Below are 26,182 nucleotides of genomic sequence, written 5' to 3' on the forward strand. Positions count from 1 at the left end.
AGTGTAGCCATGTTACCCAAAATATCCTTTGGCTTCATGTGAAGTGGAAGTTTAAATACAGCAGAAACAGGCTTCATGAAAAATACAGGTAAACCATCATTCAGAGGCCTGGCTCAACATCAATTATTTTCTCCAAACAGGCGTTCAAATCCTAAGACCACACCACTCTTCCTCCACCTTTTGATACACGCTGTCTGTGCCAGCCCCAAACCCGTCTCAGCTGAAAACAGCCTGAGACAGGAAACATCCACATTTGCAGTATTGCACGTACCAAACGCGCTTTTAGCAAATTGTTCACACCACTGCTAACTCTGGGGGTCTGAGCGCAGGCCCACTGTTATTTGGTCCCAACAGAACCCTGAAGAGCAGCCACGTACCTTAACAGCAGCAAGACATATACTTACAGCAAGTTCCCATGGCAACACAGGGGCAGCATTATCAGCATTAATCATGAATTGTGTTAAACTCACACAAAAATGAACAAGTTTGCTTCCTTTTGCTTCCCAGAAAAGGAAACGGGTTTATATTTCTAGAGATATAGACTCTCACTCATATTTCTCTTATACAAAAGGAAAACAAACAATGCATTAAGTAACATTTTCCTATGAAAAGTGTTGGAAAACTGTCTATACACACACAATATGCTTGAAGTAGGAAGAAACTGTAGGTCTGCTAAAGAAACGTCTAGATTTGTCAGAAGCTTTTACATCCCCCTTTCCCTACGCTGATAAACCCAAAAGGCAGAGCTGAAAATGTCCACCTTGGACCAGGAGCTGCAGGACACCGAGCCCAGGAGCTCCCAGGGACTGGGATCCACCTGCAGACTGGCCAGCCCAGGCTGTACTCCCAGGAGTGACGTGCCTTGGGTGCACGTGCTGCCCACACTGGTTTACAATTCCAGCTGACTATCTAGGTTTCTGATACAGTGCCTCACCACAGTTTTCCAGCTGCTCGATAGGCTTCTTTTCTTTATCCTGCAGCCCGCTGGGCAGTCAGATGTAAACAGATCAGGGGAAACAGCAGGGAAGCACCGGGTCAAGAAGAGGCTGAAGATGAGGCCACACGAACCAAAGAAAATCTCACATAAAACCTCACAGAAGCAGTAACACTGAGCTCCCTCAGCTCCAGCTCCAGCAAGGCAGGCTAAGCCCCCTCCATAACAGGAGTGTGCACAGATGGAAACAAGCACCCCACACCCTCCTGCTGCAGAAGGCCATGCCTTCACTTAAAAGCTTCTCTGGACTTGTGCCCCAAGGCCACCCAGCGGGGCCTGCGCTGAGGAGATGCAGAGCAGCTCCGTATTCTTTCTTTCCTAAGAAGGGTCAAGACAACAGTCAAATGGGTAATACTACGCTGCCCACAGATGCAGGGCTGCCATCGCAAATCTTTCCGAGATCATCGCATGGGCAGGCCCGAGGGAAGCTAGAGCACAGGTGAAGGAACTGATGAGAAGGCTGTCATCCCAGAGCAGACACTGTGCCTTTCTGGCCATCCAAGGAGCATATTAATATTTCCCTGACAATTTGGACAGACTAAGTCCTGCCTGGTGGCACCACCTTTGGGGGTATCAACCCTCGGCAGCAATGATGAGAAGAGAAACAATTCACTGGCTGCCTACAGCCTTCTTGCACTGAACAGAGCATAAGAGGTTTGTCAGCATTAGAAATATTCTGCTGTTTCCATGAACTTTCAACTCAGAGAAATTAGAAAGGATTGTCAGTAGGTGCAAGAACTTGAACATTGGTGCATGCAAACTCAAACAAATATAAGTCAGATACCCACATACATCAGTTTGGAAATCACTCTCCTGCACAGTCTCAGCTGCATTTGTATGGAGCATGAAAGGCAAATTCAAAGACCTTTTCAAGAGATCTCTTTTAAGCATCTTTTCTTTCATATGTTAGCTTTGTGAAAATATCTGGAATTACAGCTTAATAGAGTAGCTAAATTGTACTGACCTGCAAAAGTGCCAAGTTTCAACAACACTTTTTAATTTACTTTTCAGCTACACAGTCTACTAGAAGCTATAATGTACTACCACAGAGATAACAGTCACTTTTTAAGAAGATACTTATTACTCAAATAGAGATTCAAACTCCCAAGATACTCAGAGAGACTTAAACCTCCAACAGAGATTACCCCTAGCAATTAAGAACCTGTAAAGATAGTGTCTAAACAGACCAACAACATGCTTGACAGCCGGAAAGCTACAGTGCACAGGCAGAACAAAGGGAGGTGTTCCTGATTTTTGCTTTGGGGTGTTTGGTTTTTTTGTCTGGTTGTTGGTTTGGTTTTGTGGTGGTGTTTGTTTGGTTTTAAACCATCAGAAGGAAAATATGAAGGGAGCACAGAAGGGTGCAGACACAGTCTGAGTCTGTCTTTTAATAAAATACACATTTCCTAACAGATCACAGTCAAAAAGCTTGCTGTTTTGTGTACCTGGAAGTCAGCTCAGCACTCATCTTTTCTGAAATGCTCTCAAACCATTTCCATCATTACTTGAAGTCAAATGCCAAGGTTTGCACTAAAGCTGGTGAGAATCAAGGAAACCTGACAGCTGCAAAAATCAACTACTACAGATCAGCCCTTAGAGACATCAAGTGTCCTTACAAGTCTAGCAGATCAGTCATCACAGACACAAAATCAGTTGGTTTTACTCCATTTTCTATTTTTTATTCTACAATTAATTTTAATTTTTATCAGAGATATCATAGTTTTATAGCAGCAGTTAATCACAAAAGAGTAAAATATTAGCATGGTCTGTATCCGAGAAGTCCTGTTTGTTTAATCTGTTACCAAATACCTTCTCGAGAGCAAGGTGGGGTTAAAACCTCAGGGCTGAAGTAATTTTTGCTGTGCTGTCTTCTCTAATGTAGCTTGACAAATGATCCAATAAAATAGAAAGTCATTACCTCATTGATCCCGAGTAACAACCCAAGAGATTCAATGCATCTTAAACAGAGCAGGCTACAAGAATGGGGCACGTGAAAAAGGAAGAGCTTGCACACTTTAACCACACACGGTTCTAGAAATCCATTGACATTTCAGTAAGCCCGTATTTATAACATTATGTATTTGAAATATTAAAAATTAATTCTTTTTAAAAAAGTTTACTCTTCTTAAATAAATTATAAAGTGGAAAGATAACTCTAAAGAGTCAGTTTTTCATTAGAATTGTTTACATTTCCACAGCAGCTGCAAGGATGCAAGTGAGACAAGACAGCCCCTGGAAAGTCCCCATGGTTATAGTGCGAAACCAGTAAAGACTCTTAAGATACGTCAACTTATCACGTTTCTGTACAAATAGCTTTTAACCTCTAAGTCTTCCTAAGAAAGTGTGAATAGCCTCCTGTACCCAAAGAAAGAAGGTCTCCAATTCCACGATTAGAAAATAAAATCAACTCTGACATTATCTACCCAATTTTGCAATATCCTCCATAGGCATGCCCTGTCACCTTTTCTTTCCACACCATACGAAGCAAGTCATATTTACTGTAATGGAACAGAAGTCAGTGAAGATCAACAGGTGTAATGGTTAAACACCTCCCTTCCCACCAAAATCTTCTACTTAAGTGTTATGCTTTACCTACCTTGCAAAAAGTTGTCTTCAAAGAATTGGGATGTGACTTTCTGTGGATAATTCACGCCAGCACCCCAAACAATCAGTGGTGTTAAAGTTTCTGAGGGATGACCAGCTCCATGGGATCCTAAGATACATCATACCAAAAGAAGTGTAAAATTTAAGACATGAATATACAAACATGTACTACGTTCTTGTTAAAAATATACATACTAAAATCCTGTTACAGACAACCTATTTCAATTTATTTATATGCTTTTTTTACACTCCTAACAATAAAGGCTAAATTCAAGCTGCAAGTTGGGAAATCTGTACCATTTAAGTCAGGCCCACAAAGACATAGCTTTGTGTAATAAAAACCCCAAACTGGTAACATGAAAGCCTCAAGGTGTAGAGGACTTATCTGCTCAAAACACACACACATGCTTAACCAGAGCATCCCATGGAAACAAGGGATGTTTGGGGTAAAATTAGTCATGTGCCCAAAATACACGGAACTGATCTCTGAACCCCAAATAAGGATTAGACTTCCTTTTCAAAACCAGGAGACAATATGCATTGCAACTGTCATTCTTTCCCCAGTGATACAATTTTATTTTTAAGGTTTTAAAGCCTGGTAACACACCCCTTAAAAATTGATAAACCATTACTTCCTTCCCCAGGGAAATTAATTCCCTCCAAATTAACCTATCAGCAGCCAAAAGGAGGAAGCTTTAAAAATATAATGTCTCAAGAGGAGCTGCATTTAAGCAAAAACCACACAAGCTTCAAAGAAACGCTAGCCACTGAACTCCGTGGGTGAGGTACCACAGCAGTGAGATAACCCCGTCTCAAAGGGAATGACATTGTTATACAAACTCTACGTCAGTTACTGCACTGATTATACATTTTCCTTGTATTTGCATAGACACACACTCTTCCCTCTGTGTGTGTATATATTATAATAAATATGCAGGACAGAGAATAACACGTTGTTTTAAGGACATTTTTTTCTTAAACAAACCCAAACAAACCACAAACTGGAATTGGGTATAAAATTAGGAATAGCACTGAGGCTGTCCAACAATCACTATGGCAGACCTGAAAAGCCAGCTTTGCTTTCTTTAAACAGCCCTAAGCTTAAAAACATACAGGTCTGGGAATAAGATACCCGGTGTTCAGAAATCCCTTGAAAGGCACTCTCTGGGCTCAAAAGCAGCAACAACTGCTTTTCTTTGCAGAGCTTGGGAACAGAGCAGACTGAGACAGTGCTTCCTCCATCTTCCAGGCGTCAGCTACTTCTTTCTACTGCATGCAGGAGGAAAGAGCAATTTTTCATGAGCTCTCATTTTAGCAGAGCCACCAGTGCCATCAGCATTTCACCGAGACTCTGCCTCCATGAATACCTAAAGGCAGATAAAGCTGACAGAGGCAGCTGTATCCACCCTCCCCCTGGTATTCAGCCTGATCTGAACTATAAGGGGTGGTGGTGTGTGTGTGTAATTTGGTATTCAGCTAGGTCAGTTCTCCTGTTCCACCTCTCAGCACCCTCCAAACACACCTTTTCAGGGGAAAGGAGGGAAAGGATGCTGCTTAATTTCCTGTTCTCTGGTCCCACCTACCACACAGCAGGACTTGTGCCAGGATAGTAGCAGGAACAAGTGGCCAAGATGAGGGTGGGTGTGGGACCACTTATGTTGGTGGTCAGCAGTTCCACCCGAGATCAGCTTAAAGCAAAATCATGGAGTCAGACTGAGAAAGCAAGTGGGTTTATTGGTCTTTGCGGTTGTTGGCACAGTTTCTTTGATTATGTCAAGTTCAGAACATGTTCTCTTCCCCAGTAGGTTCTCCCAGCCGTTTTCATTTCTTATGTGTTTTAAAACTGGTGCACATCCCATTCTGCAAATAATTGCTGAAAGACTGCAGCAGTTGCTGATACTACAAGGTCAAATAAAAGCTACTGCACTAGCCTTCAGACTGCTGGCTACAGGCCTGAGCATTATCTCTGGGTTTGCTCCTGGACTCACTAAAGCCAACTTTAAAGTTATTAACACTTCTGGCAGAAGATCAAGCTTTTTCTTTGAGACAGAAAGCCAAGAGAAAACTATGACAGACCAGTGGTTCTCGAAGCCTGAAGAGTTACTCCTATCACCTTTTACTCCCCCTTCAAAGGATCCAGTACATGAGAACACCCCGACAGCTCACGCTGGAAACAAGGAAGATCAACAGCACCCTGGGATGTGTCAACAGGAGCACTGTCCAGCAAAGGGATTATCCTCCTCTACTTAGTACCTGCAAGACAACTTCTAGACACTGGATCCAGTTTTGGGCCCCTCCAGTACAGGAAAGATATGAACCATCTGGAATGAACTTGAGGGGGATGGAAATTGGTCAAAGGAGCACTTGTCTTGTGAGGAGAGGCTGAGGGACTGGGACTTGTTCAGCCTGGAGAAGAAAGGGCTTTGAGGAGTGCGTAACAGAGCATCGTGCCTGTACCCCTCTGCAAGGGAATTTGAAAGAGGACGGAGCCAGGGCCTCACTGCCGTTCGTAAATTGAAACAAAGGAGGTTCAGATTGCAGATAAAGAAAACCTTTTCCTCTCTGTGAGGGCAGGCAAGCAGCAGAGCAGGCTGCCCAAAGGGGCTGTGTAAAGCTCCACCCTTTGAGGTTTTAAAGGCCCTGCTGGATAAAGCCCAAGCAACTGTGTTTCATCCCAAATTTAATCCTGCTTTGGGTAGGTGGTCAGAGCTCCAGAGGTGTCTATCATATATATAAAAAATATGTACCTATAAGCACTCCTCACTTATAAAAAAATTATGAAATGATTACTTGAAACAGAAAAAAAAAATTGCCAGAATTAAAATTTTATTGCAAATGGCAGTCAGCTCAACAGTAAACAAAAACAGTAAACAAAAAAAAACCAAACACCAGACTATTTTGCAAATGAGCAGATGGTAATTAGGCTCATTTTGAATAAATACATGAATATTTTTGTCATCTCTGATGACAGAAAAAGTTTGCATCCCTAGCATTTAAAAAGTTTAGGATTTCACACACAGAATAAGAAGCTGAATTTTGCCAAGCCCATGCCTGAAGCATCCTTAGTTCAAAAGTATCAGTTAGGAGTTACAAACACATGCACAGCATTGGAAGAGGGACTTAACACTTTCATTGGCTGCACAAAAGGACAGGAGTGTTCTTAAAATTCTTGAAAAAAGAAGGAAAAAAGATGGTCTAAATTAGTTCACTGCTGTAAACTCATCTGCCCTGAATCTAGTTACACCAAAATTGTCCCAAGTCATTTGGCCACTGTGCTCATGCCCTTTGCAAATGCATTCTGTGGGTACCAGCCTTGCTGGCCACCTGACTCGCTCTCCTTTCCTGCACTCTCAGCTGCTCTGCCTAGTTTCCAGCACCAGTGTCCTCTAGAAAGAGCACACAGCAGTCCTATCCTTTCTGCTGGGCATAAAAGGCTAAAATAAGCAAAAAGATTCCCCCTCCAAAGTTTTTCACCAGCTCCTGAACAGATTTGCCACCTTTCCCAGGTGCTCCAGAGCACCAAAATGAAAACTGTATCTCCCACATGGGCTGGAACAAGACAAACTCTGCTGTTGGCAGCCAAATAACACAATCTCCTCTTCCTTGAGCTGGTTTTCTGCAGGAAGGCTCTGACAGAGGTAGTATTCAGGTCTTTTTATCGCTACTAGCAGCCACTAAGGGAGTTAAGCTTTACTCAATTTTCTTTTTTCTGTCCAGCTATGCAACTTAGCTGTCACAGGGCTGATGAGGGTCCCTGCAGCCAATTAACCATTTCCTAATTTGCGTGGGTTTTACATACAAGCAACACTTAAGATATCAAATCAAAGCAGGGGCTCCGAAGCTTCCAATGGGACAGAGCTTTAATTATACTCCAGATACTCACCTATAAACTCAGCTGACTCAAGATTTAAAAATACTCACCCCAATCTGTCATTCCATGATCAGAAGTTAAAATAAATGCAGTTTTCCCATCATTTCCATAAAAACTGTCAATCACTGAAGCAATTTCTTTTATACCCTCATCAACTTTTTTAATATTCTCCTTGTATTCCCTAGGAGAATATGAAAAAAAATGTTGTCAGATTCAAAGTGGCTCTCTCACTCGGTATAAAGCAAGTTATCAATAGTCATAGAATGCCCAGTCCTTTGGTTATAGACAGCTTTATCCTCTAGAGAACCTTAAGATAACAAAATGAATCCTAGATGTAAAATATCTCCTCCTCTAAGTCTTCTGTGAGATACTAAATTGCCACAGCACACTTCGAAGGTTCCTGAAACTACAGTCTCAAATGGATGTTTATTTTTATTTCAAATCTGACCTGTCCTTGGCTGAAGACTGTAATCATATACAGCTATCAGGCAAGTTAAGGAGAGTATCAAAACTAATGAACTCTGGAAAAACTTAAATGCCTTAAATTGTAAGTTTCAAAAATTTAAATTTAATTCAAAAATTAAGCCAGTAACTAGATAGCAAAGAAAGATCTCACCATGCACAGACTGTTTTGAGATGATTCTCAGAGCATTGTTGAACAGAGGCTAAACCAAAAATCTGTATTTTTTTTAGAAAAAGTGACCATGATAAACTTTCAGCCAACTAATTTTCTATTTATTGCTGGTGCTAAAGTCAGTTTAAGAAGTCTATCTTCAAAAAATCATAACAAAATGAATGACACATAAGGCAAGTATGAACTTTGGAATGATGTGGGAAATCAAAGGAAAGATTTTAAAAAGTATGCAAGGATCAAGAGAAAGACATCCTACATTAAAGCATACAAAGAAATGAAAAAAAGTTTTCAAATAACACACTTCAAGATGAATTGGTGATGAGTACTATTAATCTAAACTCTTCTCTTTGTTCAAGGAAAGCTAAGACATAATTCTGGAACTTGCAGCCACTATTCCTGAGCTTACTGAATTTATATTCAACCATACCATTTCAGCTACAAGGAATCCAAGAACTGTTTTCATTTTACATTTAAAACTCTAATTTCTTACATATCCTCTAGATTATATGTTGACTATAACTAAGACAATCTGCCAGAAATCAGACTTGAGTACAGGAGTATAACCAGAGCAAAAATCTGTCACTTCTACAGGCGAGACCTGAAAAACAGAAAATCCCACAAAATTCAGAACATAGGTAATCATGGTGACATATATGACCTATTGTAGAAACCCTCAAGACTGCAAGTCTTGTTTCAGGCTCGATAAATAGCATTGATAAAGAAGTTAATGTATGCATTTAAAAGTCATGAGAAAGATATGCTTAATCTCTCAATTACCTCGAGTTTGGCCGATGAGCATGTCCATTTGTGTCTATGCCTAGCAAATGCAGGAATAGAACCACTTTCTCTTCATTCAGTGCAGAGAACAATGTTTGATTACTTCTGGAAGAATTAAAGAAGCTCTGTATGGAATAAGCCATTAAGATATTAAACTGTACACAATGGAAAAAGACAATGGGCAGCCTATTAAAACTGAAATGCAGCTGTTTTCATGTCAAAATACCAGTAGTTATCAGTTAACAAAAGAGAAAGATTAATTACTTCCTGATTTACTACTTAGGAGGATAACTACCATCAGTATAGTCAGTTCAAAGTTTCAACTTATCTAAGGCAACACTCTTGAAGTTGTAGGCTATTTTTGTTGGGGTTTGGGGGGGTTGTTTTGTTTTTCTTTGGATTTTTGAGTTTCTTTAGACAGAAATACCAGATAAATGCATATCACCCCTTCTTTGCCTCCTGTATAATCGCAACGATGAAGCACTCCTAAGCACCACTAGCACTTTACATTTCCATTGATTTATCAAATTCAAGCCAGAAGCAAAGGTCTCAACCTTGCTTTGGAAGCAGGTTCTGCAGGACTGAGCTGCAACTACAACTTGTTTGCAGAAACGAAATTAAACCAGAACAAGTCAAGATACGCTTTACAAATACATGAACTACAGACCATACATCTGCCTTGCACATGTCCTACTTAAGCATCCCTGAGGCAGATGCCAGGGGAGGATTTTCCCCTCAGATTGAATAAGTCTTGACATGGCTACTCTGTGTTAGACCAGCCACATTAGAGCAATGCAAAATGCAGGCAGACAGCTATTCCAACATGATCTCCTTAGTAACAGCACTGCTCAAGGGAACAAAGTTGGGTAGGGCTTTAGTTCAAAGAGCATCCAGAGAAGCCTTCAGTACACTAATATAAAGGAAAATGTCTTTGAATTTCACACAGGAGTCCAGGGAAAATGCTGGTAGAGCCAGCGAACCATTTCTGCCACCAAAGGGCAGAGCAGTCCACCAGATACCTGTGACAGCAATGGAGCTCTTAAAAACTAAAGCTCAAACCTTGTGTAAACAAAAGTCACTGTACCCAGAGGAAGACTAAACTGGCAGCAAGTGTATCACACTAAACTGTGTCAGGAAACCATGGCAGTACACAATCCCACCTTTTATTCCCCTTGAATATGCACAAGCCAAATGGACTAATGTTTGCACACTCACAGCTTCAGCTCTTGTCCAAACAAAATCATAACCAAAGTCCAGAGATATTTTAAACAAAGATACAAGAAAAAAAGTCTGATCACATTCAATAGCACTATAATTATTTTTATGGAGATTTCCATGTCCCACAGGGGTCTGTCCACCTGCACATATTTGACCACAGACTGAAGAAGCCTTCCAGAGCACACCAGTAATTTGCAGGATACAGTATAATTATGTTTTCTTATTTTTAATTAAATAAAAAGAAACAACATATCAAAACAGACGAACAGGAAAGTCCCGAAATTAAATCCTAAAATGTAGATAAACATTAGAAGATAGATATTTTTCTACTGTGGACTGATTAGCAAATGAAACTGTTGTAAAGAAGGCAAAGCCTGAGCTTTTCCTCTCCCACCCAAGGAGTCCCCACAACACCCCAAAACCACCCCACTCGCCCAGCCCCAGCCACCTCGTAACCCAGAGCAGCAGCAGCCAGAGGAGCTTGCCCAACCTGTGGCTAATTAAGAACGAGATGATAAAAGACAAGTGTAACTAAGATGTGGCATCTTTTCCCAAAGCAAATAGTAAACTTTATCCCATGGAACATTTTTTAAAACGGTTTACTAAAAAAACCCACAAATAGGAAGGTCACCACAAGGAGTTATCTTTCGCTGATAAAGGTGGTGAGCAGGACATCAAACAGCAGGGGCAAAACCCACTTGGCTTTGCTCTGGAGATTGCTGAACCATCTGCCCAGCACTATCCTTGTATCTCTTCATAACCAGCTAAAGGCCTCTTCTTTTTGGTACACAGTATTCAAAAAATTTGAGACCTGCTGCCACTCAACACTAGTTTGTTTCCAAGCCACCATTATATGTTAGCTATATCTTTCTCTCTCCATTTTTGTTTCCCTTTTATTTGCTCTATTTAGTAATATTACCTCCTTTGTATATTTAAGCTGAACGCCTCCAAGAAGTTTCAGAGACAGGAGTAAACAACAAAGAGGCTGAGAGAACTCAGTTTATCCAGTCTCAAGAAAAGACAGCTTAGGAGAGATCTCATTACTGTCTACAACCATCTGCTACTGGCAGGGTGAAGAGAAGATTGAACCAGAGGCCCTTGGTGATGCGAAAAGGGGAAACTCAGTTTGAAATGTGGGAAACTACAGTAAAATAGGCTTCTGAAAAAATTTTAAACCATGACTGTAGCCAGATACCAGAACAGGTGCTCAAGAAGTTGTTGAATTTCTGAATTTTTGCCCTTGAAGATGCTCAAAACTTGACTGGGCAGGCTGCTCTAACTGGACCTCCTTCATGCAGGTAGTTGGACTCAATGACCACTACAGCTTTCTTCCAACCTTCTTTTTCTATGATTCTGGCAACTTTTCTATGATTTTCTGGCAACTAATAACAAATAATTCCCTGGCTACAACTGATAAGCAATTTACTAAGATCAGCAATAAGTTTCCCATTAAAACATTCATAGTTACCTGTGAAGTTAATTATAATGTAATACTAACTAAAATACTACAAGAAAAGTTTGGTTACAACTATGTGAAATCTTTCAGTATCTTCTCACTCCTTGGATGGGAGAAAGCAATGGAGAAAAAAAAAAAAAGACTACCTAGAAGGTCTAGCAAAATAATGATTTGCCAATGTCTGAACAAAATATGGACTCCATAGATGTTTAACATACATTGTTGGGGACTGTTTGTTCCCCCAAATAAAGCCCTCCATGGAAGCACAATCCTTTAGTAGATCTGATAAACGGTTGCTGATGCATGGATGTACAGGAAGAAAGAAACCAAATAAACTTTCTCCTTTCACAAAACTCCTTCATACATAAACCCTGGACAATTTAGTTAAATTGGTTGATTAAAGCTGATTTGTGCCGATGAAAAAGTTTAAATATTTATGCCACTTTATAGATGTAAAATAAATGTAAAAAGGCATGATAAACATATATATGCCAGGTTTATATCAACTGAGCATGCTCATGCACAAGACTCCTACACTAAGAATCTAAAATAAATCATTCAACCATTGTGCTGCCAGTTAGAGCGGAGCTATCCGTATTGAAATCCATTGGCAGAAATAAACATCACGTTGTGGCAGTGTCTGCAGAGCTTCAAAGTTTAACATCAGTTTTGGACTCCAGCCCCCAGCCTGCACAGAAGGGAGAGTCTGAACGGGGCCAAAGGAAGAATGAAGTACTGTGTTCAAAATGAAAAAAAGAAAAAGAAAAAAAAAAAAAAAAGCATGCCATCTGCACCTACATATCCATTTAAATCAGAAGGCATCAACTGATTATCTTGAGCATATCCTAACCTGTGGTCATAATAAGTTGTGGTTAGACCATTACTGGGACTCACCTCCAAGACTACTTAAGTTCCTAGAACTTTAATAATTTTACCCACCAAACAAAAAAAGAAAAAAGAAACCCAAACAACAAAGAGTTCTTCTTTATAAATATATATATGTCTTCTAATACTTAAAAAACCAGAAATGCATTAAAAAAATTAAAAAAGACCATATTTTTCCTGTTACTTAACCTAGACTCCCAGTATTTTGCTCCCTAATTTTTCTTTAGCACCGACTCAAAGTATGATCTAGGTAAAGGTTATTTAACTGAGGATCATTAGGCCACATCACACTAATTTACACTCAGCCCCTTAACTATTCTGAAGGCTTCTAAAAAACCCAAAACCAAAACAGAACCAAAAACCAGAAAAAAACCCATAATCAATCAGCTCCATACCCATCTGGATCTCCAAGCCACTCCCAAGCTATTACCACACATTAAAATCACTGACTTTTAACCCAGCTGCAGATATAAACCCCATCCAGCCTAGTTTATACTGAGTTTATTCTAAGTTCCCAAGAAAGAACTAGGATCACCTTGCACCACGAGCAGACATGACAGGAATTACCTAATATCACACACATGATATCTACTCATGATTTAAGCAATCTGCTTCTGATCCATACAAATAAAAACTCGTCAGTTTCCTATCTCCTGACCCACTGAGTTATCATTAGTTAGTGCTTTTTAAGAGAATGAGCAACTTCAGGGTGGCAGCACTAGTAGCACAAACATTAGTTAGCTATTCTCTGTTTTATCCCCATCTTTTTTGGGGCAGAGGAAGCGACAAGTGGCCTTCATGATGCTTGGGACCTGCTGACTTCACAGTAGAGAGGGAGTACATGTTAGTGTCTTTTACTTCCTTAAGAGGCAGAAATCCAGGGACCACCCTGCCCAATAGAGTTAAATGATATATTGTTAAATATTTGAGATAAAACTCCGAGGAAGAAAAAAAATGCAGACAAAGCAGAATTTAGATTTCAGCAAATTGACATTGTTAGTTCTATATAAACTCACCAGTATAGCTGAGAGTTGTTTGGGTTATAATAGCAGAATGACTCAAGTTTCATGCTCCTGAAGCAACCATTGATGTGTAAGTGAAGAGATGATTAATGGAATAGGTGTTTTTACACCAGTCAATCAAGTCCTATCCATTCACAGTATGAAATTTAGACCGGCAAAATAAGCCTTTAAAATAATGGTGCTGGCTCCAAGGAAAAAAAAGTCATCAGTAATGACATATATATTAGATGTACCATTATAGTCTGAAAGAAGAAATGCCATTAGGTGTTTCGAAGTAAAAGAAATATAGTACCACCCTTATATACCTGTGCAGCTCCAAATGACAGCAGGTCAACCTTAAGACAACAGCTACTTAAGTGCAATTGACAACCTAATTTGATTTGCATTATTCGTGTACATTACAACACAAAACCTGGTAAACTCACACATTCAGGGAAAGCATAGCAGTTAAAAAAAGTACATCTTTTCACCTGCAAATCACTTTCTTAGAAAATAAGCAAACTAAAATGAACTTTTCCACCCTATGTCACTGTTCAAAGCAGATCCACGCCTGGCTTCCTAATATATATACTGATTTTGTTTATCGATTTATTTGGCTTTATATTTGGTTTAATCTGATTTATGCTAATGTTAATGCACAGAGAGCAGAGATCTTGTGGAAGAAGTTTTATTAAGTCCTAAACTCCATTAACATTGTTATGAGATCCAAAAAGTAGCTCACCTAATTGCTCCACTGATACAGATATTTATACACCAATACTCACTATCAGCACTTCTTAATCCAAGACAAGCGAGGTAGCATGGAATAATGTGAATAATCAGAAACTGTGTGCCTTGGACTATTAATACTCACAGTGACAGTGGCACAGAAAACAGCGGTCATGAGCCAGCACAGACCTGAGTCAGCTGAGCACAGCACCACATGAACAAGTTACATCGCTTCAGGGCCTAAGCTGCCTCCCACCCCAAAACCAGCCATAATTCCTCCAGCCGTCACAGCATAGACAGCATGACCCACAGTAGATAATGAGCCATCAGCTACGTGCATCAGAACCTGCCACACTGTGTAATTATGGCGGGTACAAGCCTGACAAATTTTAAGTCATTAATATTGTCTATTTCTTCCTCATAATGAAGACTTACCATTTCTGCCACGCCGTAATACTTGTTATAAAATCCTTAACTAATCATATTCAAGATTTTAAACGGTCTGTAGTACTCCTAGAGGGGTTTCAGATTATATGCAAATTTAAGATAAAGAAAAGCCAAGAATGTTTTCATGGGTACTTTATAAATGTTGGGGCTTTTATTAGCATTGAATGACAAATACTTCCTCTAAGCTTCCATTACACTAGTCATGGCAATTGATTCAAGCAATTTTTAATAATGACCCCAAGCAATGTGTCTTTCAAAAAATTTCTTACTTTCTAGTTCTATGATAAAGTTAACATCCAGCTGTGCTTTTTTATACACAGGTAGCATACAGAGATTCTCTGCTCACCTTAACATGATCAAAAACCCACATGTCAAGCTTGGCTGCATCTTGCGCTCCGAAGTCTTCACTTTCCGCTGCATAACAAAATGTATAAACATGATCCCCAGTAGCACCTGCAAAAAAATACAGATGGAATAGGAAACAGAGGGAAGTTTTCTTGCCTTTCTCATAGTCAAAAATACAGTAATATTAATGCACCGGAGTAGTAGAATGGCCTATCAAGAATGACAATCCTGAGAGAAGTCAAAGAAGTTCTCTCCTTATTTTAAACTTCCCCATAATTTATGTTTTTCTGAAGCCTGGATACCATTTTAACACATTTAGCTTATCAGCACCCCAGATGAATGGGGAACAATGTTATTCAGTATGCCCAGGTGAAGAAATAAAGTATGGAAAAAGCAGACAGGAGTAGAACAAATCCCAGTGAAAGCAAATTAAATAGAATTTAGTTTTGAAACAAGGAATTTCACTGAGCAACTTGTAACAGAGGAAGCTACACATTAAGAGCCTTGTTTGAACACGTGTTTTGGGGGGGGTGTGTCTTGTTTAAGAAAATGTATTTAGCTTTTGGTTGCCAAACTGAATCATACAAGATAACGCCCTATCAATGAGACCTTTTAAACAGGAAGATATCATATATGACACATAAGAAAGGCAACAGGAGGGATGTAACTTGGTTACTGTACATCAGTCCTAGAGGCACAGTATTGAAAGCCAAGCAGACAACTTCAGAAAGACAATATTCAAAGTCTGCACCTTTAAAACATGGATTCAAAATATAAAAGGGAAAACTACTGGACTATGTTCAGGCATCAAGTACAACACAAGGGCCACTGACATGAAAACACAGCATCTGGACAAGGCAATTCCATTCTGCACGCACTGTCAAGAGAGCAAAGCAGACAAGGGGGTGGGGCGGAGATGAAGACCCAGAAGAAAGTAAACTTCTGAAGTCCTGGAAAGATCTGAAGTTCAGCGGGGTTTAATGAAATAATTTAGTCAATGACTGAGCTGTTACAGCTCAGGGATTCTACTGTGACTATGTAAACTCCCAGAGGAGAAAATGTTCTTCAATCAGTTGATGGCTAGGGAGACTATAACCAATTTGCTGGATGTCGCAATTACATAACGCAGTTTTGTAAGCTTCCAGGCTTGTGAATGAACTAACACCCCAGTATAAGGGAGCTGTTTAACCATGATTACGTCCAAACCCACACAAGGAATGCAGGTATTTCAGGCCAGGAAGATGAAAGCTGGCACAGATTTTCTGGTGCGACTCCCCACTGTCCCCCAGGAGATGTTACTACTACTTATAACCCAGAATACTCACTGCACTCTCACAGTCTGAAAGAAAAGCAAATATTTCCAGGCATTAAAAAGTGAATTCAGGAGTTCCAGCTGGTGGATATATGAGTTCAAAAGAAGAAATAAGCCCTGGCTATCACTGTCAGGATGACTGATGGTCTAAGAAGGTAGGCTGCTGTGCTGTTTTTCTGCAGTGTCACAGCAAACCCAAGAAGACCTGTCTTTGAGAGGTGCCACAGCAAAGAAGCCAAATGAAAGCATGCAGTTTGCAGACCAGGCAAAGGAACATACCTACTATTTACCCATTTCTAATTTCTACCAGAGCAAAAAGAAACCAACCCACCCAACCCTGCACTGCTATAAAAAGAAACAATGGCAAAATGAAGCCACACTATGAAAGTTTTAGAGCACCTGCATAGCCTGTAATTTTTTTTTTTAATAAGAAACCCTACTTTGCAAACTGTTACAAAATATGATTTCTGTTGTATGAGAGGTGGTAGACAACAGTATTCCCAATACTTTAAGTCTGTGAATGAGGAAGCAAAGATGGGACAGAGAAGTAGAAGGAACCCAGAGATGAAAACCTTCAGAAGTGAGCACAGAGCTCTACTGGGTTTAGTGCTGCCATTAGGCTAAGGAAAATAACTGGAGGTGCCAGAAACTCATACACCAGATACAACCTATTCCTACTGCATACCCGTCTGGCACATCATCCCACCCTCAGAATCATTATTCAAATATTAGGATCAGGGACCAAGTTATCACCCTCTTACAGTAAGATTTACATCCCGTGGAAAGTAAAGCTCTCACTCTGGTAGTGAGGCAGGTCCCGTCTGACAAGTCTTTCATGGATCAAAGCCAAGACCAGCAGGAGACCTTTGCTAGCAAATTTTGCAGGCAAAAAAGCGGGGTGGGGGGAAAGAATGAAGGCCGAGAACAGTCAGACACCGAGCTGACAGAGTACAGGCATCAGAGAACTGTCATCAAACACAGCCAGCTGAGGAATGTGAGAAATTCTGCATTTTTCTTGGTGTGCTGTAGGAACAAGAGGAGACCAAGCCATCTGTCTGTCCAGAATAACCCTGGCAAAAGTTTGTCCTGTTGTTCCCATGGTCTTGACAATACCCTTCTTCATACTCAAGCTAAACCCTAGCCTTGCTGCTAGTTAAAATGACAGAGAAAGGGAACCTGTGGAACAAATGGCAACCTGGGTGCAATGGACTAATATCTACCTCCGTTAACAGAAGCAACAGCCTCAGCTCCTTTCTCAGCATGGCATTCAACACTGGATTATACTCCAGCCTACACCCATGACAAATGTGAACTGGACTGCTCACATCAAATCTCAAATTCTGGCAAGCCTCGAAGCAAACCTCAAAATTTTAAGGAGCATTCTGGAAAGAAAAGAGGCGTTTTCAAAGTACATTATTTTCAGTTAATTTCAATGTCATAATCTAAAAATATTGAAGAAAATAAGGTTAAAATTAGCACACTGAACTTGTGTAACTTAAGTAAGTTCAACTATTAGAAACTAACTCTTTTTAACCTTGCTTAAGACTTCAGTAAATTGCACACCAGTTCCAAAGGCACTTCGGACATTTTCTCAGACTAAAACGCTAATCACACAGTCACTGAGATGCCTGATAAATTTAGATTTCATGCATACCTATTTTGATATTGAAAGAGAACTGTGAGCATTTTATTTACCCTCTCTATAGAATCCTCAAACATTTCACTGAAATATTTCTTTTGTGACAAGAAAAAGACCTGAAGAACATAGACAATGACAGGATTTTTCTCTCCTTCCCAAAACCCAGCAAGTATTATATACTCTTTATGCATCATCTGATGGAAGCAGTGAAACAGTTAATACAGTTCTGAACATTTTGGCATGATAAACTTCTTTTTGGTCTTTGAGCATGCAGAGGCTGCTGAGCAACACCTGAAACATTTAAAGGGCCTCCAAGTTTATTTTTGTTTTGTTCTTGGAAGAATTGATAAAAGAAGAGCCTGTGACCTCACTAATTTACAACATGGAAAGAGCAACAGAAATTAAGCTATGCTCCCCTATCTCCTTTTTGGCTTTTTTTGTAAAAGCAAAGAACAAACACTTGATTCCATTCCCTTCTGTATTATAAAACTTCTCTTCTTTGGAAGAAGGGGGAACACCTTTTTCTACTGCAGGAAGTTAATCTACCTTTCCATCATGAGAAACTACGACTCATTTTCCCATACAGCATCTACTTCTTGGATACAGTGCTGCACCAAACCTTTCTCAGTTCTGGGGATTTCCCTCCCCCTGCAAAAGAAAGCTCCATTGTTGATGCTACTTAGAACAAACCATATCAAAACACACAACAAGAGTATGATGTTACCCTTGCACATCCCTCCAGATAACATCAAAGCTGATTCCAAGTCCTCTGCTTATCTTCTTACTCAAACAAAACTAGTAGAAGGACAGGGCTCTGGGAAATTCTTAAATTCCTCAAATATTTTCCCAAGAACATATCTCCAAAAATGTAAATAATCTGTGCAAGGGCAGTGTACTACCTTTCCCCTCTCCCCAGTCACCATCACAATATTCCCAAATACAAGCTGTAATCTGAGGTCATGGGAAATTATCAAGAGATATTTTTACATCTTACTACAAACTCACGAGGCTCAAGCAAAGAACAGAAAACGGGGGCACAGGGGAAGGACTATCAGGAGGAGGGGAGAAGTTCAGATTGGAGTTCAGAAAAAGTTCAAGAATCATCATGAGAAATATGATCTACACTTTTCCTAAACCAGTATAGATTCTACTCCTACCCTATCACATTTCTCTGATTCACCAGTGCCAATACTTAGAACAGAACAGCAGCTTATGCCCCTAGCTTGTCACCTTTTCACTTCAGACTGTTTTATTCCAAGATTATGGGAAAGCGTGTATATGCCCTCATTCTTCCAAGAACAAAACAAAAATAAACTTGGAGGCCCTTTAAATGTTTCAGGTGTTGCTCAGCAGCCTCTGCATGCTCAAAGACCAATTGCACTGGGGTGACAAGACTAACACACTGCACACGATAGGAAAAGACCTCATCTTCATGAATAGTACCAGGCAGTCCCTACTTGCATACAGTTCTTGTTTTTACACATCATTGTTCTGGAGTGGAAGCAGGATAACCCGCCAAATCTACTTCTCCAGCTCAGACACTCAAAAAGCATGGCTGCAGTTCTATCACCCAACTCACTGGGAGTTGCATGTAGAGGAAGAAAAACCCCAGCTGCAGGCTTGCAAACAAGAGCTTTAATTTAAACTTCAGCTAAAGAAAAAATATTAGGTCCTTTTAACCAACAGCACGCATCCTTCAGCACGCTGATAGAATTAGGTAAGTCCTGTTTAAATGGATGAGTAACAGATAGGGATAACCTCTTTAAAAGCGTGCTTCTTTCTCTCCAGCCAGTCTTGAATTCACAAACTAGGAATCAGGTATACGCAAACATACAAACTGGAAATACTTGAATCACCTTCTTCCTAAACTCAAAAATTTTAAGTGTCTTAATTTTACTACCTGATAACTATGCGTTACAAATTCACAAAATTTAAAGCTTACCTTTTGCAAACATTGGCAAAATATCTGGGCTTCCCCAGCTCCAAGTATATTTACTTTCATTGAAGACAGAGTCAAATTCCACTGGATTCTCCTTCCATCCTGTTAAACAAACACACCTGGATTTAAATGAGGTTGCCAGAAGATCTCATTGACTGCTAAGTGTGATAGTCCATGCAAAATGGTTTCTTTAGAGTTTTTGTTTGTTTGGTTTTTGGGGTTCTTTTTGGTTTTAAGCTTTCCTTACATTATTTCACAATGAACACCACTTTGCAAGTCTTGGTTTTACCTCCATTTCAAGCTGTTTGCAATTAGTCCCCCATCCATTAAGAAGCGAGCTGAAAACTTAGGCCAAACTCATTATGCAGGGATTCAAACAGACAAAACACACAGCTGGTTTACCTTCTAAACAGCTAAAATTATCCTGAATTCTAAAACCCCTATTGTCTGAACTCAGCTTTTAGCATTTTAAGCAGTAAATTACACACTCATATATCCTATGTCCAGCAGTCATGTTCCACCTCATCACAATAAAACCTTCAAGATCTTCCATTTCCATGACAAGGCAGCTGACAGAAAAATAGAGATGCTCTTAACAGCAATTCCTGCCAATGCTGCATTTGTAGCAGATGTTAGAAAGAAGAACCTTTTGATTAGGAACATGGATAAGACCAAGTAAATTCCTCTTACACCCCCCCCCCCCACCCCCCCCCCACCCCAAACCAACACACAGCATCACAAGTCTTTGGGCCTGGAAGCCTGGCCAGAGGAAGAGGACCACACAAAAGACCAAATCAGTAAAACAAAGGCTCATTCCACTTTATTAACCACCAAGCACACAGGACACAGTGAGCTCTGGACAAAGAGCATACTTGGGTTATTTTGCTACTGATTCTCCAGCTTAATCTAGCAATGGTTCAGCTAAGACACTGCAGTTCACTTCTGTTTGCAGCATCTACTTAGCCATCTCCCATTACATCCCAAATGATAGTTAAAAACTCTGTTGCATGAAGATGTCAATCCATAAAATACTTCTGCTTTTACACTCAGGGTGCTAAATTCTACCATGTTACAACACACTAATTTGCATAAGCTATTTTCACAGCTATCAATAATGAGTGGGAAATTCATCCTAATTTTTTTTTCCCCCCATATAATCTCAGTATACAAACCACTATGCAGATATCTATAAGGAATTATCTAGAAACCCAGCACATCACCAGAACACCTTACTGTGGACGACAGTGTTCAAAGCTTTAGGACCAGCATACCTTTAGCAACTGCACTGACATCTTCATAAAATCCAGCTATAAGCGCAACATGCCCTGGCCTGGATTCTGTTGGGACCCGGGTGTGAGAGATTCCCCAGCTGCCATTATTCTCTAGAATACCCCTGAAAACAGGATACAAGGCAGTTAATGCTTATGACTTCTTGAAAGTACAATGAATTGCAGATAAAAAGTGTGACAGGTAGACGTGAGGCAGGAAATGCAAAAAACCCCACCACAACAAAACAACAGGCTAAACCAGATTTTCACTACCACCTGCTGTGCAGCAAAACAAGCGGAACATTAACCTGCAAGTAGTTCTATATTGTAATGCCCCACAGAGAACATTAGTATTGTGGCCCATCAGCACTACTAACAGATGAGTTTAGCTCGTGTTCTAATACACTTAAAATTAACATACCATTTTTTTCTGCTGCTTTCTGCTATAATTTTTTCTCTCCTAACAGATTGTTTCTGCATGGTGTTACTTTTCCTTCTTCTTTCCATTTAGCTTAAAAGTATCTAGTTCAATCTTCTTTACTCATTAAATATGCTCAATTATAATTAGGTCTTGTGAACATGCCTACCTTTATCTGTGCTGAATATTGGAAGCCAGCACTAAGAGAATTTAAAAACCACATAAATCTAAGGTGCAAATCATTTCAGCAACATGGAGAAAATTTAAGTAAACCTTGCATCTTTTGCAATCACACCAAAGTGAAGGAGAATGCCTTCTCACCACATACACAGAAATTGTCTAGGGATTATGCACATACAATAGTTATAGCAGATAAAAAGCAAAGAAAACAGAGGACAAAGCCCAAGGGTAAGAAACAGCCTCATAAACTACTCTCATCTGCTAAAGATATGAACAGCTGGAGCCTGTCGGAGAGCAAGTGGTGAGCATTACCATATGCTGTTTTCTTGTCTCCATCTTCTGAAATTCACTGCCCACTGCCAGAGCAAGGGGAGAAATAAAGAAAAAACACAACCCAAAACACGCCAGGACATACCTTATACTAATGTTTAGGAAAAAAGCAGCAGAATCTTCTGAACAAATTCAAAGCGTTTTTTAAGATACAAATTACTGGGAAACTGTATTTTTGTTGTCCATTATAAAAATACAGCAAATTTTGTAGCTTATATCAGATGTGTTTTAGCCCAAGTTCATGCTTTGTAACTTTAACAGAGATTTTATACAGCTGTTAATTACAAGATCTGTACACTCAGCTCTAAATATATTTCTCACTAATGAAGTAAGAATCAAACCACAACCTAAAATGTCAGGCTCCACTCTAAGCTTGCCAGATTCAGTTTGCTACTTGTTTGGGGTTTTTTAACTCACCCTAGATCTCACATTGTCAGGCCTACTTCAAAGCTCACAGGTGTATCTGGAATAGCCCAAATATTGCAGTGAAAAATATAAAAGGTGATATAACACTCTTACAAATTATTTCTAGCTCTCATCTCCATTAGGTTTTAAGACAAGTTGTACTTAAAGCATTAATTTGAAAAGAGAATTTAAGTATTAAGATGATTTCTAATTTATTCTCAATGAAGACACTGATCAAAATGTATTTCTCCACCAGCGTTAGTGGAGGATTTAAGACAAAACCAAAACACTTTTGGCCCTCACACTTAATTGTCAAAGCAGGTAGGAAATTTTTTTAATTAGAGTTTGATTTCTATTGAGTTGGAAAGTAATCCTTTACCTTTTCTTTTGTGGGGCTATACTGCAGGATCTGAAGTCAGCAATAATACATACCAAGCAGAAAAAAATATAGCTAGATATTGTCATTTACCCGTTCAAAATTCACTTAGCTATTTTGCATTATTTCAAAGCCTTTTACTCAGAAGAACCATTAAAAAAAACTAATTTCCTTGAAAGTATAAACATTAGCTACCCATAATAACAATGATGAATATGAATATGATATAGTAATACAGCTGAAACATGACAGGCAATGAAGAAAACATCTTCCCCAAAATCAGCACCACCACCACAGCAATTCAGACCACCTACCATCCCTCACAACTATCACAACACTGCTGAAACAAATATTCTTGAAAAAAGTCTGTGTAAGAGAAGAGACTAGGTACTTAGCATACATCAGCCAGAAATCTGCTCTAAGCCTAATGGATATTTACTATTAATTTTACATACCTACTAAAACTTTGCCTTATTTATAGCACATTGCTACAAGAATGGTTCTTGCTCATTTAATGATAATCTTTCCTTGTTAACACCACAGTAGTTCCCAAAGTGCTCCACCTGGATGAGAAAAACTATAAAACAGTTAAGTGCCAACTGTTCAGTCCCTTAGGAATCAATGTGCAAAAAAATGAACTTTACATTAAACTGCATATACTTTGGGTTAATATTACTGAAAAAGGAAACCTCAAAAATTAACTTTGTGGAATAAAAAGTTTCCAGCAACCAACATCTCATCTTGTTGACCTGTTTATAAGTTTAACTGGCAGAAGTTGTGTAGCTCAAAGAGTTAGTGACAACGCACTAAGTCTTTTCCTTCAAAATTGCAGCAGTACATGTAATAGACCTGCAGACAGGCCCTGGGCTGCTTGACACTCCCACGTTTCAGAGGGTATGACATGCCGCGTTTTTTCTTTTCATCATCTCTCACTTACACACGTTCACACACTTATGTATTTATATGCGGAATGAAAGACAATGACAGAAATACAGATGGCACTTCAAACCTCTACTGGCATTGTATTTCACTAGGTGACCTACAAGCACCTTTGCTTGTTACGTGGGAGTTCCCCTCCATTCACTCAGGTCCTTTCAGTGCAGGTGACCATGTTTTACTTCTACAGATTTTGAAATATGAGGTTTGTAATTCCAAAAACAAGGTAAAACAGAGACAGCAAAAGTGTAAACTTCCCAACACTGGCCAAGCTAACACATGGTTTAACTTTTTATTTCTAGATAGGTGTGATAACGCTGAATGGCTGAAACCGAAAACCTCGTATCACTTAATGGCAAAAATATCCATTAGTAGCTTCCTGGCCACTACCCACCGCTGCTTCTAGTGATGGGGCCATTACAGCATTCACACTTTGTTCATGGTGCAAGAGACCAACAGTTTTACTGCTAGAAGAATCTGCTCTGGAGGAAGTGTGAAGTCCACTGCTAAAAGACAACATGCAAAACTCACACTGATGTGGCAGACATCTGCCAGTGGCAGATAGCACCTTACAAAAACACTAACAACAGGGGAAGCGGGTACAAATAATCACATATAAACTGCCAAGTGCTGTAGCAAGGACTCCTCAGATTTCTGTAGCAGACTGCAAACACCCTAATGGCTTCAGATGATTGATTATCTGGGTTTGCTCTGACATTCAAGCCAGACCAGAGCTATTATACTAAAATACTCTTATTTAATACTGTCCACTTTTTTTAGTCTAAGAAATTATTTGTCTTATGATGAAATAATTATCTTGATATAAGGAAACAGGGAAGGTTGGTGAAAATTAGTTTTAAGCACTCAAGGATATGACTTTTAACATTCTTTTTTGACAGGATTAGTTTTTCACAATCTTACACCAAATCATTCCATTAAGCAATCAGACACACACTAGAGAGCACAACGAGGCAGCAGGGTCACGCGTGCAGGAAGGGTGGAACAAATACAAAGTGGCAGCCTGCTGTTAAATCCATTCAGGCCATCTTCTTTAATCACTCCTTAGAAGGCTTCATCAGTAGCTCAGAATTATAAAACAAGCACATTAATGAACTACTACTCCAAATCTGAACATCCAGGAAGCAGTTTAAATTAACGACTCTGTTAGGCTTCAGAATTGATACCATGCTGATGTGAATGGAGGAAGTTCACACTCCTCTCAATAACTGGCTAGCTGTAGTTTTCAGAGGACAACATCGATTGAATTTACTCTGTTCATGGTTGACCACCAACTCAAATTCAGGCATTTCTACAGCTGCTGTTGTTCCTCTTGTTCTCTTTCCAACATTATGTCTATAGAGCTGCCTCCAGAAGCAAAAACTTCTGGATCAGTAGTGTTTTCAGACTGACTTACCGCAGGTAAGGTGCTTGTGGTGTACCGTTGCTGTTTAATTCGTACAATGAATCTGCCCGCAGACCATCAGCAACAAAGAGTACAAGACGTTTTGCCGGAGGTGGCAGTGGAGTCCGCTGAGGAGTCATACCATGAACCAGGGGAGAGCTGAAGTAGATGTCAAAAATGGAGACCAAGAACACACAATGCACAAGGAGACCAGCGAGTATGAAGACTGGTATAGCCATGGTAACACCAGGGTGGCAAGGCAAAGTCCAACACTGAGAAGGAATGAGAAGAATAAAGTTAGGCAGATGAGATTTGCCAGAAACGGTATTTATTTCATTTGTAATAGAATGGGAGTACCGCAGTCACAGTCATTACCCAGGATCCATACCCAATCTCTGCTTTCAACAAGCTTTTTCCCAGCAGTTTTTGTCAAAAAAGTCACTGCATGACTAATTCAGACTTTTAGATAGTCATTATGTCTCCGCAACTCATCTCTAATATTTAGTGGGGTATCAGATGGCTTCAAAAGACCTTTGAATCAAGCCAGTTTGTCTCATATTCAGCAGGTTTTTGTTACCTACATCAGTGACAGAAGACTCTGACAATGTAACGTCTCTGTGAACATACTACCCTCTACCGGCTGATTGCCTGACAGTGCTGAGGTCTGTGTCAGCAAACGCAAGCCAAACACAGCTAGGGAAAGCCATCCTATAGCAGACATCCAACCCAAGTTGCTTTTCCTAAATTTACTATCAAGTCTGGGCTCATCGTATTCTGCCTAGAGACAGAAAATTTCTTTTAAAGGAATAAAGATGCTCTGCTGAGTGCAAAATACTATTCCTCTGTGACAAAACAAGTGACAAAAGCACAACAGCTGAAGAACTATGTTTCATGAACAACGATACTCCCTTTCCGAATGCTTTTTTTACCCTGTCATCCTCTGAAGTCAGGTTAGATAAAAAAACATGCTTAATAACAGGTACACTGGAAATTTATGTGTCTGCCGTGTGTACTGA

At 39.7% G+C, this 26,182-nt stretch overlaps 1 protein-coding gene across 5 annotated transcripts in view; it reads right to left on the reverse strand.

Moving 5' to 3' along the window:
- PIGN (phosphatidylinositol glycan anchor biosynthesis class N) overlaps positions 1 to 26,182 on the reverse strand; it is a 106,918-nt gene that overhangs the window by 65,693 nt on the left and 15,043 nt on the right. For 4 of the 5 annotated variants that reach the window (XR_005103152.1, XM_037379974.1, XM_037379975.1 and 1 more), the window contains exons 2-8: positions 25,179 to 25,438; positions 21,123 to 21,244; positions 19,855 to 19,953; positions 14,963 to 15,069; positions 8,881 to 9,005; positions 7,520 to 7,650; positions 3,591 to 3,707 (exon numbers count right to left, since the gene is read on the reverse strand). Coding sequence is in view for 4 of the 5 variants with exons in the window: in XM_037379974.1 (XP_037235871.1) it covers positions 3,591 to 3,707; positions 7,520 to 7,650; positions 8,881 to 9,005; positions 14,963 to 15,069; positions 19,855 to 19,953; positions 21,123 to 21,244; positions 25,179 to 25,405 (928 nt within the window). In the remaining variant the exon portion in view is untranslated. Of the gene's footprint in view, positions 1 to 3,590; positions 3,708 to 7,519; positions 7,651 to 8,880; positions 9,006 to 14,962; positions 15,070 to 19,854; positions 19,954 to 21,122; positions 21,245 to 25,178; positions 25,439 to 26,182 lie in introns of those variants that run through there. The other variant, XM_037379977.1, reaches the window with a different exon arrangement.

The sequence above is a fragment of the Falco rusticolus genome, chromosome 3 (genome assembly GCF_015220075.1).
Source record: "Falco rusticolus isolate bFalRus1 chromosome 3, bFalRus1.pri, whole genome shotgun sequence".
NCBI classification, from domain to species: Eukaryota; Metazoa; Chordata; class Aves; order Falconiformes; family Falconidae; genus Falco; species Falco rusticolus.